The sequence below is a fragment of the Eurypyga helias genome, unplaced genomic scaffold, assembly GCF_000690775.1.
Source record: "Eurypyga helias isolate BGI_N326 unplaced genomic scaffold, ASM69077v1 scaffold42553, whole genome shotgun sequence".
Classification (NCBI taxonomy): domain Eukaryota; kingdom Metazoa; phylum Chordata; class Aves; order Eurypygiformes; family Eurypygidae; genus Eurypyga; species Eurypyga helias.
In genome coordinates this window covers 15833-30884 of record NW_010243889.1, presented here as the reverse complement: position 1 = coordinate 30884, position 15052 = coordinate 15833, and the positions used below count along the sequence as shown (strand labels likewise).

The 15052-nt window shown below is 44.6% G+C and overlaps 1 protein-coding gene across 1 annotated transcript in view; it reads right to left on the bottom strand.

The window, feature by feature from the left end:
* LOC104508077 (protein kinase domain-containing protein, cytoplasmic-like) overlaps positions 1–15052 on the bottom strand; it is a 29899-nt gene that overhangs the window by 1035 nt on the left and 13812 nt on the right. Inside the window, exons 4-6 of the mRNA XM_010149568.1 lie at positions 12864–12943; positions 12043–12150; positions 2261–2434 (exon numbers count right to left, since the gene is read on the bottom strand). Of these exons, the coding sequence (XP_010147870.1) occupies positions 2261–2434; positions 12043–12150; positions 12864–12943 (362 nt within the window). The remainder of the gene's footprint in view (positions 1–2260; positions 2435–12042; positions 12151–12863; positions 12944–15052) is intronic.

Genomic DNA, 15052 nt, shown 5'->3' with positions numbered 1-15052 from the left:
TGATCACTTGATAGCTCTGGGATTTAAACAAGCTGGAACAAGGTTTCTATTCCTCACACAAAAATCAGCAGTGAGTGACAACACCCTGGGTGGTGTAGGGCACCGGCCACATACACACCAGAGGCCAGCGGGTCCTGAATTTGGTGGGGTTTCACTCAACGGTATTTCTGGGAACCGCAGCTTCTCGTATCTCCCCGTGCTTACCTGGCATCTTACTCACACCCCTGCCTCATGATGAGTACCTGCCGTCCCACGGACCCGCACTGTCACTGCCGTTCCTTGACACAGGGGCCACAGAAAGATTTTCCACAGCTATTCAATCCCTGCCCTCCCTCTCGCTAAACTTCAGAAAACCAAACACTATTTACTCCCAGCTGCCTGTCTAGGGGGATCCCATAACTCTATTTTCTTAAAAACTAGTAATCACAAACGGGATGCCTCGACTACTGAGCAAATTTCCATGCTGCAGATTTCAGGGACTCGGGTGCTCATGCATCAGGAGTGGCACAGTAAAGGGAGTGATAAATAAGACTAGAAATATTGCTAATATGCCTCATTTGCATTTAATATTATAATCTGAGACAGGAGCTGCTTTAAATTTACTATGAATTTCCCTGTGCCATAATAATTACTTTCTAGTATATTAATTAACCTCAGTAATTTGACTATAGTCCAACATGATGACCCAGTAGTCACTGGTTAGTCGCAGGTCAAGAAGAGCTAGTGTTTTCTAGCTTCCACAGAAGTCTGGTCAAACCTCTCAGAAGCAGAAGAAATGCAGACAGCCGCAGCAGTACAGTGCCTAAACCACTCTGAAATGTAGGAACTGTCTAAAATTTCTACTAGTCTGTGATGCTATCAGAGCTGGGGACCAGCCAGGCGTGTATATAAGCCTGGCCTTGGTGTGTATTTATTTTATGCAGCTAAGCACAACTAAAGCACCCAACTGCACCCAGAAGTTCTGACTTCAGGGTTAAGACATGTTGCGGTCGCAGATGTACTGACAGAAAGCTGAGCCTCCGAGCCAAAATAACTTCCCACACTCAAGTCTGTGGCAGAGTGATGACTTCAGTCGGCTCTCCCGAGGTGTGGCTAGCATCAGCCACCCTTCCTCTTAAAGACAGGAGCCGGGGAGCAGACCTGGCCCTAGCCAAAACTGGCAACCACAGGCAGGGAAACAGCCCTCTGTGTGTGGAGACGACACAAAGAAAAACATTCCCTGACTTTAGTGGAGGGTTTATCTCAGGGGAAGATTCCAAAAGAACATGGATTTGGTCCACTCCACTGCACCTTACACACACAGACACATCTTTTTTCTTTACCCTTCAAGGGGTGTTCAGGGGACCACTGCACGGTGAGCTGGCTGGGGTGGCCGTGGGGTCACGCAGCTCCCCTGGGCACGCCGGGAAGTGGCGCAGGGCCGGCAGCCAGCTGCAGCATTTCGCTCTTTGAACCCCTCAGCCACTCCGGAGCTGCAGCTACCCCAGATTTTTAGCAGAGACTTGTAACATTTTTGTTTCTCAGACTGCTCTGGAGTTGCCTGAAATAGGCACAAGTCTGGTGCAGAAGCGGCGAGCCAGGGCCAATCCTCCGCTTGATGTCAATCGGCAGCGACTGCCTGCCTTCAGGGGAACCACACTGGGACTGCCAGGTCCCCAGACCTTTTGGAAAACATATTTCTCTTTTCAGTGAGTGTATTCTGTTAGACAAGAAAATGAGTTGTGGTAGCAAATGGGATTTTCCCCAGAAGTTCTACTTCTACTTGGTTTTAAACCTTCCCTGTTTGCTGTCCTTTAGCCAAAGCCCTACTGCTGGAAGCACAGCGTTCCCACCAGCAGCAGGGCATCTCTGACACCAGCCAATACATCCCAGCTAGAGGGACAGAAGAACCTGTTTGGTTTTGTGTCAAACCGCAACCACCATGCAGATTAGAAAGATTTATGTAAACCCAGATGTCAGACCATGTCCTGTGCAGAAACAGGTCACAGGCTTTTGCTATTGTTTCTGCTGCTCTATTTTAAAATAAAAGTTTGGATGCCACGGTTTGGAGACCTATGCTCCATGTGCTCCTGTGATGGCTGGCAAAGAGATGCCCAACCAAAAAACAAACCACCTCAGCCAAAGCTTCAGAAACTTGCAGCTGCTGCTGGTGGTTCCCAAAGCCCAGCGCAGCACTGTCCCCACAGTGTCACAAAACACCTAAAGCAGCCAGAATACATGACTCAGCTGCTGCTTCTGCTCCACAGCCTTGGTGACCTACCTGTCCAAGTCGTCTGGTTAGTTAGGACGAAAGCTTTGCACTGGGAGTAGCTGTCACAGATCTCAATGGCTTCATTGACGTCAAACACGGAGAGGAGGCAGCCCTTGTGATGGTAAGATGGCCAGCATCTGTAGTTCTCATCAGGAATAAAAGCTTCAGGCACCCGTCTGTACTCTGCAAATAACCAGAGCAAAGCAATCGTTTTGAAAGCTCCAGCAAACTGTTTGTTTTTAACAGGCAAGGTTTATTATAACAGCTTACGAGCAGGATATATGATGGAAAAGGTGACAGGCTAGACTGTACCAGCCCCGGTTTACTGCAAAATGTGTTTATAGCTCTGCACCTTACTTTCCTTTTCCTTTCTTCCTTTCTTCTTCTCACCTTTTTCTCCAGAAAGCGTCTGTAAATAAACAGTCTGTGCACAAAACCCTTTCCCCTTCCCCACTGAGGAGGCGAGGCTTTGATTTTATTAGGAGTTTTACAGGAAGAATGTCCCATTGAATAAACAGCATCCACTTGAATGAACTGACTCACTGTCCTACTTCTTAACAGTGAGTGGGATTGTCGGGGTGAGACCCGGCCAGGCGTTCCCAGCCCTCCCTCTCCCTCAGAGGAGCATGCTATTTTCCTCCGGCCCCTTTAGAGTAGGAATAAAAGACAGGCTTTTAATTAAGCAAACTTTTTTTGCTTGCTCAGATTAGCACAAAAGGGGAGTCGCTTGACGGGCCTCCGACGAGAAGGAGCAAAATAAAGTCGAGGGAGCATGTCAGTGTGTTCCTCGCCCAGCGCCTTGGCGCTGCCCTGCCGATCACTCCTCTCCCTTGGCTGCCGTTCAGTCTCACTTGCCTTTATGAGCTGCCTCTTGTTCTCTGTTCACAGCTCCTCTCACTTTCCCAGCTGCTGACGGGGGCTTCTCTAACGAATGCATCAGCAAATTCAACTAATCATTTATAAACATGTCTATTTAGCGTCCAGACGCACAAATTGACAGCTCCCCCCCTCCCCGTCTCACCCCCGACATCCTATTCAAAAAAATAAATAACATTCTATATTTCTTCTAATTGTATCTGTTATGGAAACCAGAGCTGCCAGCCCTGACTCACAGCCTATTCTTAAGTCACTTTGGTTCAGGCATTTTCTGCCTGACACTGCAGATTCAGCCTGCTAATATTTCAGGCAGCACATTGTACACACACCACCGAGTCAGAGGCAAGCGCGTCTCCTACTCTAAACTGCCAGTATTTCAACTGGGAAAAGAAGAACACATCCACAAGTGCCCATTCACACCACACAGCCTGAAATATTGGGAAGCATCAAGTAAATGCATTCTTTTTTTAAGCCTGGCTCATTATAGGTATCATGAGAAACATTCACAAATAAGTTAAATCAGAGCTGGTCACATCTCACTTAAGCAAAGGCAAAAAAGTTTTCATTAATTCAGAAAATGCAGACTCGTGCACATGAAGAAAATAGCCAAACCAAAATGTAGTTTCATATTACAATCATTTCTCCATCAAAAATATATATACTTTTCTTCTGAAGAAAAGTCAGAGTGCAAATCAAACTGCTACTGGCTAGACAAGTCAAGTCCCTTTTACTCAGATTTCTGTATCGACTGTAGAGTGTAACAATAGCTGGATGCAACTGAACAATTCTCTCCTATCCCTGCGTGGTAACCGCTCAGTACTGATCTGTACTTCACAGCCAAGGTTGGTAAAACGGGGCGTGCAAATGAGATGCCAAAAACTCAATTCACTGCCACCAGCCGCACATTCAACTCTCCGTATCGGTGTGCGTGCCGTGTTGGCTGGCTGTAACACGCGACTGCTCACAGCTGCTCTGTGCACCACTACAGAAGTGCCACCTAACGCTGCACCATGCCGAAGCCGACGACGCAGGGGACGTTCACAGAAGGATGGCACTCGTTGCAGCAGAAGATGAAGCACCTGCCCGATCCTGTCAGTGGGGAGCATGTCCCAGCCCTTCCCCGCGGGCACTGCCAGGGCCAGGAGGGAGCTGCAGCATCCCTTGGCATGCCGTCAGGGCACTAAGCAGAGCAGCCCCACATCATGTCATGTATTTTTCTCCATGCAAGGCAGCAGCCCACCTGGAAGGCCCTTATTTTGAACTATTGTTTGATTTTTAAACTCTTCTGCACACAGATCTGCCTCTTAACGGGCCTATAGCACGCACTTACTTCTCAAGGCTGTTCCCGTCACAGCTGTCAGGGACTAGGCCCTCTGCTGATGTAAACAGGTTTCAAGCGAGCAGCAGTGATTTACGTGACCTGAGGCTCTGTCAGAGACAGGAGATAAAGTTCTTCCTTTCCACTGACTCTTTCAAGGTGACCGAGCCTGGTAAATCACTTGGGCAGCTCGGACACGCTGACTGACAGAGCTGGGCCAGCAATAACTGCGACGGTGATGCCGAGGTCCCGGCTTCTGGCTGGCAGAGAAGATGGAAACGTCCACACCGGTACCGAGCGTGGCCTTGGCGTGTGACAGAGCCCTGTGGCTGTCCCTCCTCTCCTTGCTGCTCTCAGTTCCTACATGAGGGAGGCCACCACCATCTGCAACAACCTCACGCACTTGTGGGAACAGGGTAGCGTAACAGGTACCCAACAGCATAACCCACACACAAAGAGCAGTCTCCTCGGCTGGGTGATCACCAAGCACCAGACAGGTGAAAATACAGACAGTGGAGTCTAAGTGAAAGCACAGAGGCACATGGGGTCTGCAAAGCTCCCCCGAAATGGCACAGACTGCTAAGTGCCTGCAATCTGGGGATTGGAGCCTCCTGCCTACGCTGACTGAGGGGAGGGGAGTGGGATGCAGCAAGGAAGAAAGGCAGGAAGGCAGCCCCTCTCCTCGTCTATGTGGCAGGCAGATGGGATGGTTGCCCAGGAGCAATTTCTCCTGGGAGCATCCTGATGGGAAGCCAGACACGAGGAGTAGAGTGGGACACGCAATGGCACTGCACTCCGGCTCACACTCCCAAACCAGCCAGGTGCTCCCGCCACCCCAGAAAGCCAACACGGGATCTCGTCTTAAACTAGTACAGTTGGAAATGATCAGAAACTCCCTGCAACACTAACCAAGTACCAGTCCGAGGAAACCACGTTTTTCTCCAAAACTCACTTATCTTGAGCAGAGCAAGGGAGCTGCCTTCCCCATTTGCACGGCGAAGGCAAATATCCCTGGAATCTCTTGTTTACACAGCGACAAATTAGGGAGCTGACCCCTTAGCCCTTATTTGTACAAGTTGTGAAGAAATGGTCTCCTCTCACATGAACTGGAAGGGCACTCCTGAAGGATGCCCATCCATCGAGACATGCCACGGCAATGACATCAGCCCCAGCCCACAGGAGAGCTGGGCTTACCCTACCTCTCTAAATGATCATCTTGGTCACTGCAGTGCAGCTCCTTGCTCAATTAAGCAATACTCCATTGATTTAAAGACAGCTCCAGCTCAGGTTTTTGTCTCGCTAAGACCTGAAACTTGCTTAAATGGAGTCCGTGGAATTTGAAGGCTCACGGCAGTAAATCACATCATAAAAAGGTCAAAGTTCTGGTTGATTTCCAGACTAATGGTGTTTAAAACCAATAAATACTTGCCTAATACTATAAATGCAGCCATAAATTTACACTTTTGCATACATACACGTAGCTTGGCACAGAGTACATAAAGTGTATCAAGGTAATGACAAGGAATAGATCAGAGAAACGCAAGACACTCTTACCAGTATCACAACAGAAAAAGAATCCTTTTCTCCGTCAACCGATTTTTGTGAGGATTGAAGCAATTAATGTAATGCATTAAGCCTGATCTTGCTGTCACTTATGACAGATTTACTCCAGCTTCGCCTACGGGAGCTGAGTTGCTGCTCACAGCTATACAAATAAATCCCACTAGGAAACACTTGTCCTGCCCTGTAAACATTTTGCTATGCTGAATATGGGCAATCTTTAAAAGTTTTGGCTTGTGATATTTTTAATGGGTTTAAAATATTTTGAATGGTTTTAAATTATTTTTAATAGTTTGATCTAGTCAATCAAAATACACAGTTTCAACCAGGCCAAACTCTTCTTAGAAGTTTCTTACAGCTCCTGCCAGCCCCTACAGCAGCCACAGTGAAATTCAAACCAAGGACCTTCTCAGGATGGGTAGGAAAGGCATCTTTAAAACCAACCTGCAGCATTACTGACCAAGGCAAGAGGTACAGGAGAAAAGGCAATGCTTTAAAACCTCCTTCTAAATTTTTTCCATCAAAAATCACCTGCGTTGTCCCAAAGCTGACTACATTCTATAAACATACTCATTTTCACTGTACTAGACTGAATCATATAAATAACTCCACAAGTATATAATAAACTATGTGAAACCGCCTGTGGTTTCCCCCTTTTAGCTTGTTTGAATCACCCTAAATCTGACTTTAATCAGTCCTAATGACCATTTATTTCAGCCACAGCAGCCAGATTGCATTTTTACTACCAACTGCAGCTACTCGCTGGAAATCTGCCCAGTTTTCTTTCTAGTTATCACCTGCCAATACACCATGGGTCAATGAGACTGGCGCAGCAATGTTCATCCTTGAGAGAGAAATCATGTTGCTCCTTTGCCTCCCTCCTCCTCCACCCTTGAGAGGAACACTGTCGGTCAAATCTGGATTTGCTTTTAATTGCTTTGCTTACAAGTAAGCAGAAAGAGCCTGATCTTGCCAATCTCAGCAGAAAGTAGTATTGAGCAGTGTTTTGCTCGACAAGCAGCCCCCGCCGATTCCCAGGGAGCTTAAGGAGAACAGAATCAGATCCTAAATAGACAATAACACACTTATGTTTTTCAGTACGCTTCATTTTATGCTGAAATTCTCCTCATGCTTCAATACCTCGCATTCAGACAGGCTTCTGAGACGGAGCCTTGCAAAGCCGTATGCGCAGTGGCACTACGGAAAGCTGGGTTTTGGTACGTCTGAGAAAATGGCATGCTAGGCGTATCCCGCGTGCCTCTGCTTTCAATCAGCTCTGACGAATCCCAACTGTTTGGAAGGACAGACAGGCCTGGCAGGACAGTGGTTTGCCGGCAGGCCGCGAGATAGCCCTGCTTCTCTGGCGAGTATTTTTGTCCTTTGGCTGTTCCACGCGCGCAGGCTGGAAGCGAAGTAAGGCTTCCCTCTCTCTGTGTGCTTCTATTGTGCTTCCAGTCGAGCCATATTTAAATCGGTATGCAGGCTGCCACCAAACACAAATAAATAGAAGAACAACATGTTCCCTTACTTTTTATTCCCGTTAACGTGACACAGCTGGAGTGGTTTTTCCTGCCTCGTGCCCCACAGCCCAGGACCACTCACCGGGCTGCGGAGCTGCTCTGTACCCACGGCCACCGCTGCGGTGGACACCGACCTACTGGGGGCAACTAGCCCAAACGAGTGCCGCGGGTGCTCGCGAGCTGCATCTGGCCCACTCGCTCATGAAAACGGTGACGCTGGCGACGGACGAGTCAAAAGGATCATGTCCGCGGGGTGTTTAAGCTTAAAGGCAGATGCCTCCAGGATTTGTAAAAGACACTTTTGTGCCCAAGCTTGCAGCCCCTTTGCCCCTCAGCTGCCCACAAAGCAGCCCTGACGTCCTCGAGAAAGAAACGCCGGACGCACACGTGCCAGATAGAGCAGGAATCCAGGCTGCAGGACCGGGCTGCAGTACGCCACTGGCCCAGCCTTCACGCACCTTCAGCGGCGTATTTTTTGCCTTAGCACCGTGGCCTGCCACAGGACACACAAAATGCCTCAAAACATTGCAGCGACCTTGCAAAATTTCTGTCTCGCACAAAAACACACACACTGCACAATTTCAACAATTCTTGGGTGGATTTACAGTTTCCTAAGCAGGTTGCTATAGTGACCCTGCAGAATATTATTGCAAAACACTGTTGTACTGTAAATGTTTACATACAGCATAATCCTGCCAAATTGTCTTAAGACAAAGGAAAACATGATGTGTCTTTGCTTTATGTCCAGCCTTCCAGCTTTTTTAGCACTGAGAATGTACTTTCAACTAACGGCAGCAGCTAACTATGCCTTTCTGCAGCCTTGCAAACCCTCAGGCCCAATAATGGGTCATCTATTAGCTTTAATGAATAACAAAGCTATCGGATTTACTAGTGTTAGCTGATTTCACGCATTTCTGAGTAAATTCTGAGTTAACTGAAGGGCTGGGGCTTAGCTCAAGGGCCAAACATCCAGTTGGTACAAATCAGTGTCACTTGATCGAAGTAATAAAAATGTGGATACTGGGGCAGGACTTTACTGATGAACATCAGTGGATTTTTTTATGGTCGTCTTAATCTGGACAATTAATAGAATGATTTAATCGTTTTTAGATAACGTATGTCAGAAGAAATACATTGTTCCTGGTTTAATTCACATTCTTCTGGATTCCAGCAAAAGAGACAAACAGTCAATGGAATATAAAAGTATTTGTTCATGGTGTTGTTTTAAACACTGTAGCGCTCCTGTATCAACATTAACAGTAGTGTGATTTATGATTACAGAACACATACATAGCTATCGAATGTCTGCTAAAGACACTAAAGCAAAGTCCAGAGCATAATATAATTTACAGCACTATAAAATCTTTTACAACTGAAGCACAGTGAAAGCTTAATATCCAAGACCTTCTGTAATATGACTATGTCATCTTGTTAAACTTTATTTATGGGAACACAAGGGTTGACAAGAACTTTCTACATGTCACTCCCCTACTGACTATCAATATCACCTTTCTCACTTTGTGGTGTTCATAAGAGGAGGTCTTTTCCCATCAAAAACATAAGTTCAGATAGATAACAGACTGTTTCCTCAAAGTTTATGTTTTAGTTATGGCTTTAGATCACGTGCCCAAGATCATGATCTCTTCTTTCCTCGTATGAATTTACAATGCTCTATCCAAGACAGAGAATTCAAAGCATTTAGACCCAAGACAAATTCTGAAGCACCATCACCTGATCCTTATGTGGTTTCTATTCCCAAAAAAGAATACAAAAAAAGAAAACCCAAACCTTACAATTCTTGTATCTGAATTCTCCTCTAGTTCTGCTTTTAGGATTTCAGAATAGATCACACACCAGAAAGGCCTTATTTTGCCACAACTCTTGAGATGCCAGAGGAGATTGGTATTGTTAATTCTTGTCATTTTATGCTGTTTGAGAGCACAAATCCTGGTAACCAAGTCACCCTGTGAGATTTCCATCATCTGGAACACAATCAACGTGAATTTGTGCCTGACCAATCTTGGCACACTGGTGTACAAATGTAAAGCTCTGATTAACTCCAATCCAGCCTGAGAACCAAACCACCATCTCTGCTTTTATCTTCACCTAGCAGCGCACTGCAAAACACTCCCCATGAACTTTCATTATGCTGTACAGCAAGGCAGAAAAGGCTTAAAAAAAAAATCTGAAAGATTAAAAATATTTTTTCTTTGCTTTCAGAGAGTAACACCATGCCCTCCTGGACCACAGTCAGGGCCAAAGCAGGAACCTCAGCCGACAGCTTCAGAAAGTATCACGGTTGTCCCTTTTCACCTATCTCTCCCCACCCCACCCTCCCGGAGTCACACAAAGTATTCCACCCCGGCAGCTGTTCAGCCCTGGTTTCAGAGGTCAGGACGCCAGCTCAGCTGGGAACATCCTGCCAGCAGAAGAGGTTGATCACTTGGACACAGTCCTTCCCAGTGCCACTGTCACCCTCTCCTGCAACTTCATCGCGCCACAGAAGAATTGCTCACTGCATAATCTCTGGATAATTTCTAATTAATAATTTATAATTCCATAATCTCTGGCTGAGAACATTAAAACTTAATTCTAGTGTGGCATTACCAGTCAAATACTGGCTGAGGAAGGAATGTGTCCAGAATAAAAGTGATACAAATGAGTAGGTAGGTGCATTTTTACCCTCAATTTATAACTTCTTCACGCTTTTCTGGCACTGAAAGGGAGCCTTAAAATAGAAATAACTTACAACCCCTTTTCTGTTTGGTTAAAGCAGCCTTAGAACAAACAAGAAACAGGCCTGCACATCTTAAAGGCATGGCAGCTAAGTCTGAAAGCACATCTCATCTAAGTGTCATTTCCACCAAGATATCTATTCCTCAGGCTTGCCATTGGTTGAGAACATTTTCCTATCAAGGAACTCAATATAACACTCATGGTCTTAAATGTAGATTGCTGAGTATGTTACACAAAGCATCTACAGATTTTCAACATCTTTGTCAATGCCGTAGAGTGCCCAAGTCCATAAGCGGTGTCCTACAGATAAAAAGGGCTTCTTGCACAGAAGGGTAATACTCACCGTGAACATGAGCAGCAGATTCTGAGTTATATTATCCAGGTCTCTACGGCATTAAACTAACACAAAAATGGGTAATTATTACAGTAGCCAAATACACATGGAGCTCTGCTCCATATTAGTAGAAACTTGCACTGTTACATTTACTACCGCTGCCCTAAGCTTCTCTCCCTGAGAATCTTTATAACATGACAGACCTCTCAAATTCAAAACTTCATCTTGTCCCGATATGGCAGTTAAATCTGGAATCAACCAGCATCACAGTAAAACTTCAGCCCTCCTGGCACTTCTTCAACAAAGGACGTGTTTGTACTATTGATTGTACTGCTGAAAATAATTTCGCTGTGTTGACAGCCATCACTCAGCACAGACTGTGATGAAAAGCTGAAAATTAGAAAGTTAAATGAACACCTGCAACAATTTTCCTGCCAATTTTACAACAAAATAAATATTGAATTATTCTGATAAGTGGGTCAAATTCATCCCTGGTGTCATGGCCCTTTGAGGTTAAGAGCGCTACAACAGGAATGAATTTGGCTCCTGTGTCTCTTTCACAGAGCAAACGCTTCACTGAACTTTGCAAACCCCCTGTGCCAACATTCATCTTCATTTAGAACCCATCTTTCCCTCTTCACAGAGCTTTTGCAGCAAAGCCATAATTTTCCCATCAACTTGCAATTATGTTGACAGTTTGACATTAATATTGTACGTACACAAAAATAATTTGCAAAACAGCTTTTTCAATTGTTAGGCTTAACAATCATTTCCATCACACATAATCTTCTTCGACGTGTTTAATTGCACAAGCTATCCTTCCGGGAAGAGTATGCATCCCTCTGCATCACAGCTGCTTGCAGAGCATTTTACATACCTGTGGTGCCACAGAGATTTTATGAAAAAGATACTATTATGCAGCTTTGTTTTCATCCTGTCCTTTTTTCCCCCTTTTTTTTATTCTATGACTAGCAGACAGCTGTGGGACATACTATTTTTCTCTTGCAAAGCAAGCAAAACTTGTATTCCTTCAACCTACAAGTGCTTAGATAACAAGAAATTCCTGTAAGTCCCAGGAAACTCATGGAGGGTTACAGCATCTTGATTAGATTCCCCCCAGCTCATGTTTGGTGAGGCGCTGATACTCCAGCAGCAGAGAGGTGTGTGGACGTGATGAAAAAACATTTTCTGCAAACCCGCCATGGAGAGCAACGCTCCGCTGGATTTCCTTATCCCTGTTACAGCCTGCTCACACGCACGGATGTGCAGGTACGTGAGCTTAGGGCAAAGAGCTTCCGAAGGCTCCCAGGAAGCAAAAAGCAGACAACAGATTATCACGTGCATGACTTCAGGGGCCACTGAGCCCCGTTTTCTGCACATCTGCCCCTTTGAACCTCAACATAAAGACGTTGTCTCTGATTTTAAGTTTTGAGAAAGACCACTTTACCAGCTTTCGGCATCCGGGTCGTGTTCTGTAGGTACTCTCCACTCTTATACAGATTCAGAACTCTCTCGAGCTGAGCGGCCGTCTCATCTATCCCCCAGTGAAGTTCTCCTTTAAAAGCACAGAAAAAGAATGAGTCAGATGAAGAGCAACCCGCTCAGAACAAAACGAGGTTGCATGCAAATAAAGCCCTAAGCACCAGAGCCCAGCAGTTGCTCTACAGTGGTGCTGTGATGTGGACATGAAGCCAGGGAGTTACTACAAATTGGTTTCACACCTGACACGAGCCAGACCTGTCAAAGGCTGCCTTGACCGGCTCGGAACCCCAGGCCTGCAGACCGAAAACACTGGGGCAAGCTCCCCACTGACAAACTTTAGCCAATGTGAAGAACTCCAAAGGCTTTGCTTGTTAATTAGCGATAGACCAACATCATTAAAGTCCACACTGAATACACACAGTACAAGATATAAAACCCCAGAATGATGCACCAAACAATGCTCATATCAGATTTACAGGCACATGCAACTACTCTTGTCCCAAAGGTAATTAGTAAAGATCTATGGTCATGTCACTTGCCTCTGGCTTCTGAGCTATAAAAGCACCTCTGCTACCACTGACAATGGGAAAGTATCCTGGTTTTATCCCTAAAATTCCCCTTGCCGGAGACAGGGGTTTTTACAAATCCCACAAGGAATTGCGTTCTGATGCAGTTCACCCCAGCAAACTATTGCAGCGAACATAAAAGCAGCATCTCCCACATCCCCAGTGTGATAGTCACTCTAAAACATGAAAGACTTGGCATTACCAAGTGTATTGTGATTACCTGTTGCATTGACTATCTTATCCAGTAATGGTCTCAACGAGGATGGAGCACTGTGTGGAAGAAGATATGTAAAAAAAAACCTGCAATGGAAAACAACCCATATTGAAAAATTAAAAAAAAAATTTACAAATGTCTAGTAACTACTGAACAACATAAGGAATAAAATTCGAAATGCTTATAAGCCACTGACCTATTCAGGAAATATAAACATATTCTATAGTCAAATAAATATGTCGCTGAGACTGTTCACACAGCTGCCTGGCATACCTAGACCACACTGTTATATACAAGGCTGCCTTGTAACTACGTGTAAATGTTCCATTAATACAGAAATTTGCTATGAAGCCCCGTGGATTGTGACTATTTGCAAAGCTGTGTGTACTTTAACAAACTAAAAGGATGCCATCAACCCAGAAGTCTTGGGGTTTCTTTCAAACCTTGAAAGTAAATAAATCAAATTTCTGCTCATTTCAGATAATTGACTGTTATTTTCTTTTGTTCATGTCAAATGACTATTATCTTTTCTACAGGTTCCTTAAACTTTCAAATTAATTGCTAGGCGAAAGCCACCTTCTATTTTTTTGATGCCACTGCGATTCAGAATGTCTTCTCTGTTCTCATCATTTATCTAAATTCAAGATGCATTCATGTAGATGGATGTATATTCTCCATTTTAACATTTTTAAGTACAAAAGAAAAAACAATATGCCTTTACCACTACTTGAAGTACGCTTAATTTTCACCTTGTTTCATTATATTTCTATTACTCTGACAATATTACTACGCACTGCAAACCCAGTATCACAGCAACCTAAGAGGGAGATGGACAGTTCAGGATCTGACAGTATAAAGAGAGCTATCAGGCATAAATATTAGTGAATGAGCAGAACTGGAATACAATTGGGAAATTGCCCTGCTTTACATCTAACATGCAAAGCAAACACTTTTTCATGGATGATTCATTTACAGAGACCACGTTGTCAGGCAGAAACCTCCAGGGACTCATGCGCAGGATGAGATGACTAGCAGGCATCTCACATAAGCATAAATTAAAAAATTAAGCTAGTGATAGCAAAAATTGATCACAGACACAGGTTCTATAGAGCTGACATATTCCACTTACACAATGAGTACTTCCTTGTGATTTTAACTCCCTTTTTCATCCCTTACAAAAACAGTACTTACGATTTTCCCAAGCAGGATTGTCCCCAGGGAGGTTTTCTCAGCAATGAGTATGAAACAGCTCATGTAAGTACACACAGATATCTGAAGGGCAGCATGACATTTGTAATTAATAATTTGCCTGCTAAGTTTTTACCTCACTTTTGGCTTAGGGATTTTCTATAAAGCAGAGTCCAACGGATTGTGAAGAGTTTGTTGCAAAAATTCCTTAGCTGTCATTTACTGTGCTAAACGCCAGACGGATGCAAGTCACGGAGGTTATTGCTTTTGCGTGGCTATAGAAATGCACGACTTGTTCCAATGCAAACACCCACACGTGAAATTCTGGCACGTAGAGACATTGGTGCTTCCACAACTTAATTGCAGGAACATTTGTTATTGATCGATTGCAGCGCCAGTAGCATCCTTTGTGATCGGCGTAACAAGCGTTGCCAGATCCTTCTACATTTGTTCCTACAGCCTTTTTTTTCCCCCCTTTCATTTTTTAGTTCTTGAGAACTCTCTGATCTTAATTTAAGACTTGTCAGTGATGGACAAGTCATACTGACCATTGGTTAACAGTGCAACATATTAATTATCCTTACTTTTAAAACTGTCCGTTGCTTTGAAAATTGTTCCTCCAAACATTAGAAGAAAAACCCAGAGAGGTACACTTGTGACAGAAGGTAACCATCTCACAGTCAAGACAGGCCAGTTCTTGCACAGTTGAGTATTTTCCAAGGTGTTTTCTCTCTTTTAATTATTTACCTCATAAAGAAACCAGCTAGATAGGGTCATTGTGCTTCCAAGGCTACAGCCTGCTATATTTTAAAATTACAAGGGTTTTATGCATTGTTTGACATTTTGCTGCTTTCAACTTCTAGCTAAGAACACCAGCAACCCTTTCCTGAGGGAACTCTCTAACTGTGCACCCATGAAAATACAAAATGTAGTAGCCCATACCTAACGAACTGAAGATCTACCCTTCTGGGACAAGTGCACAGAGTTTGCCGCTAATGCTCTAGCGT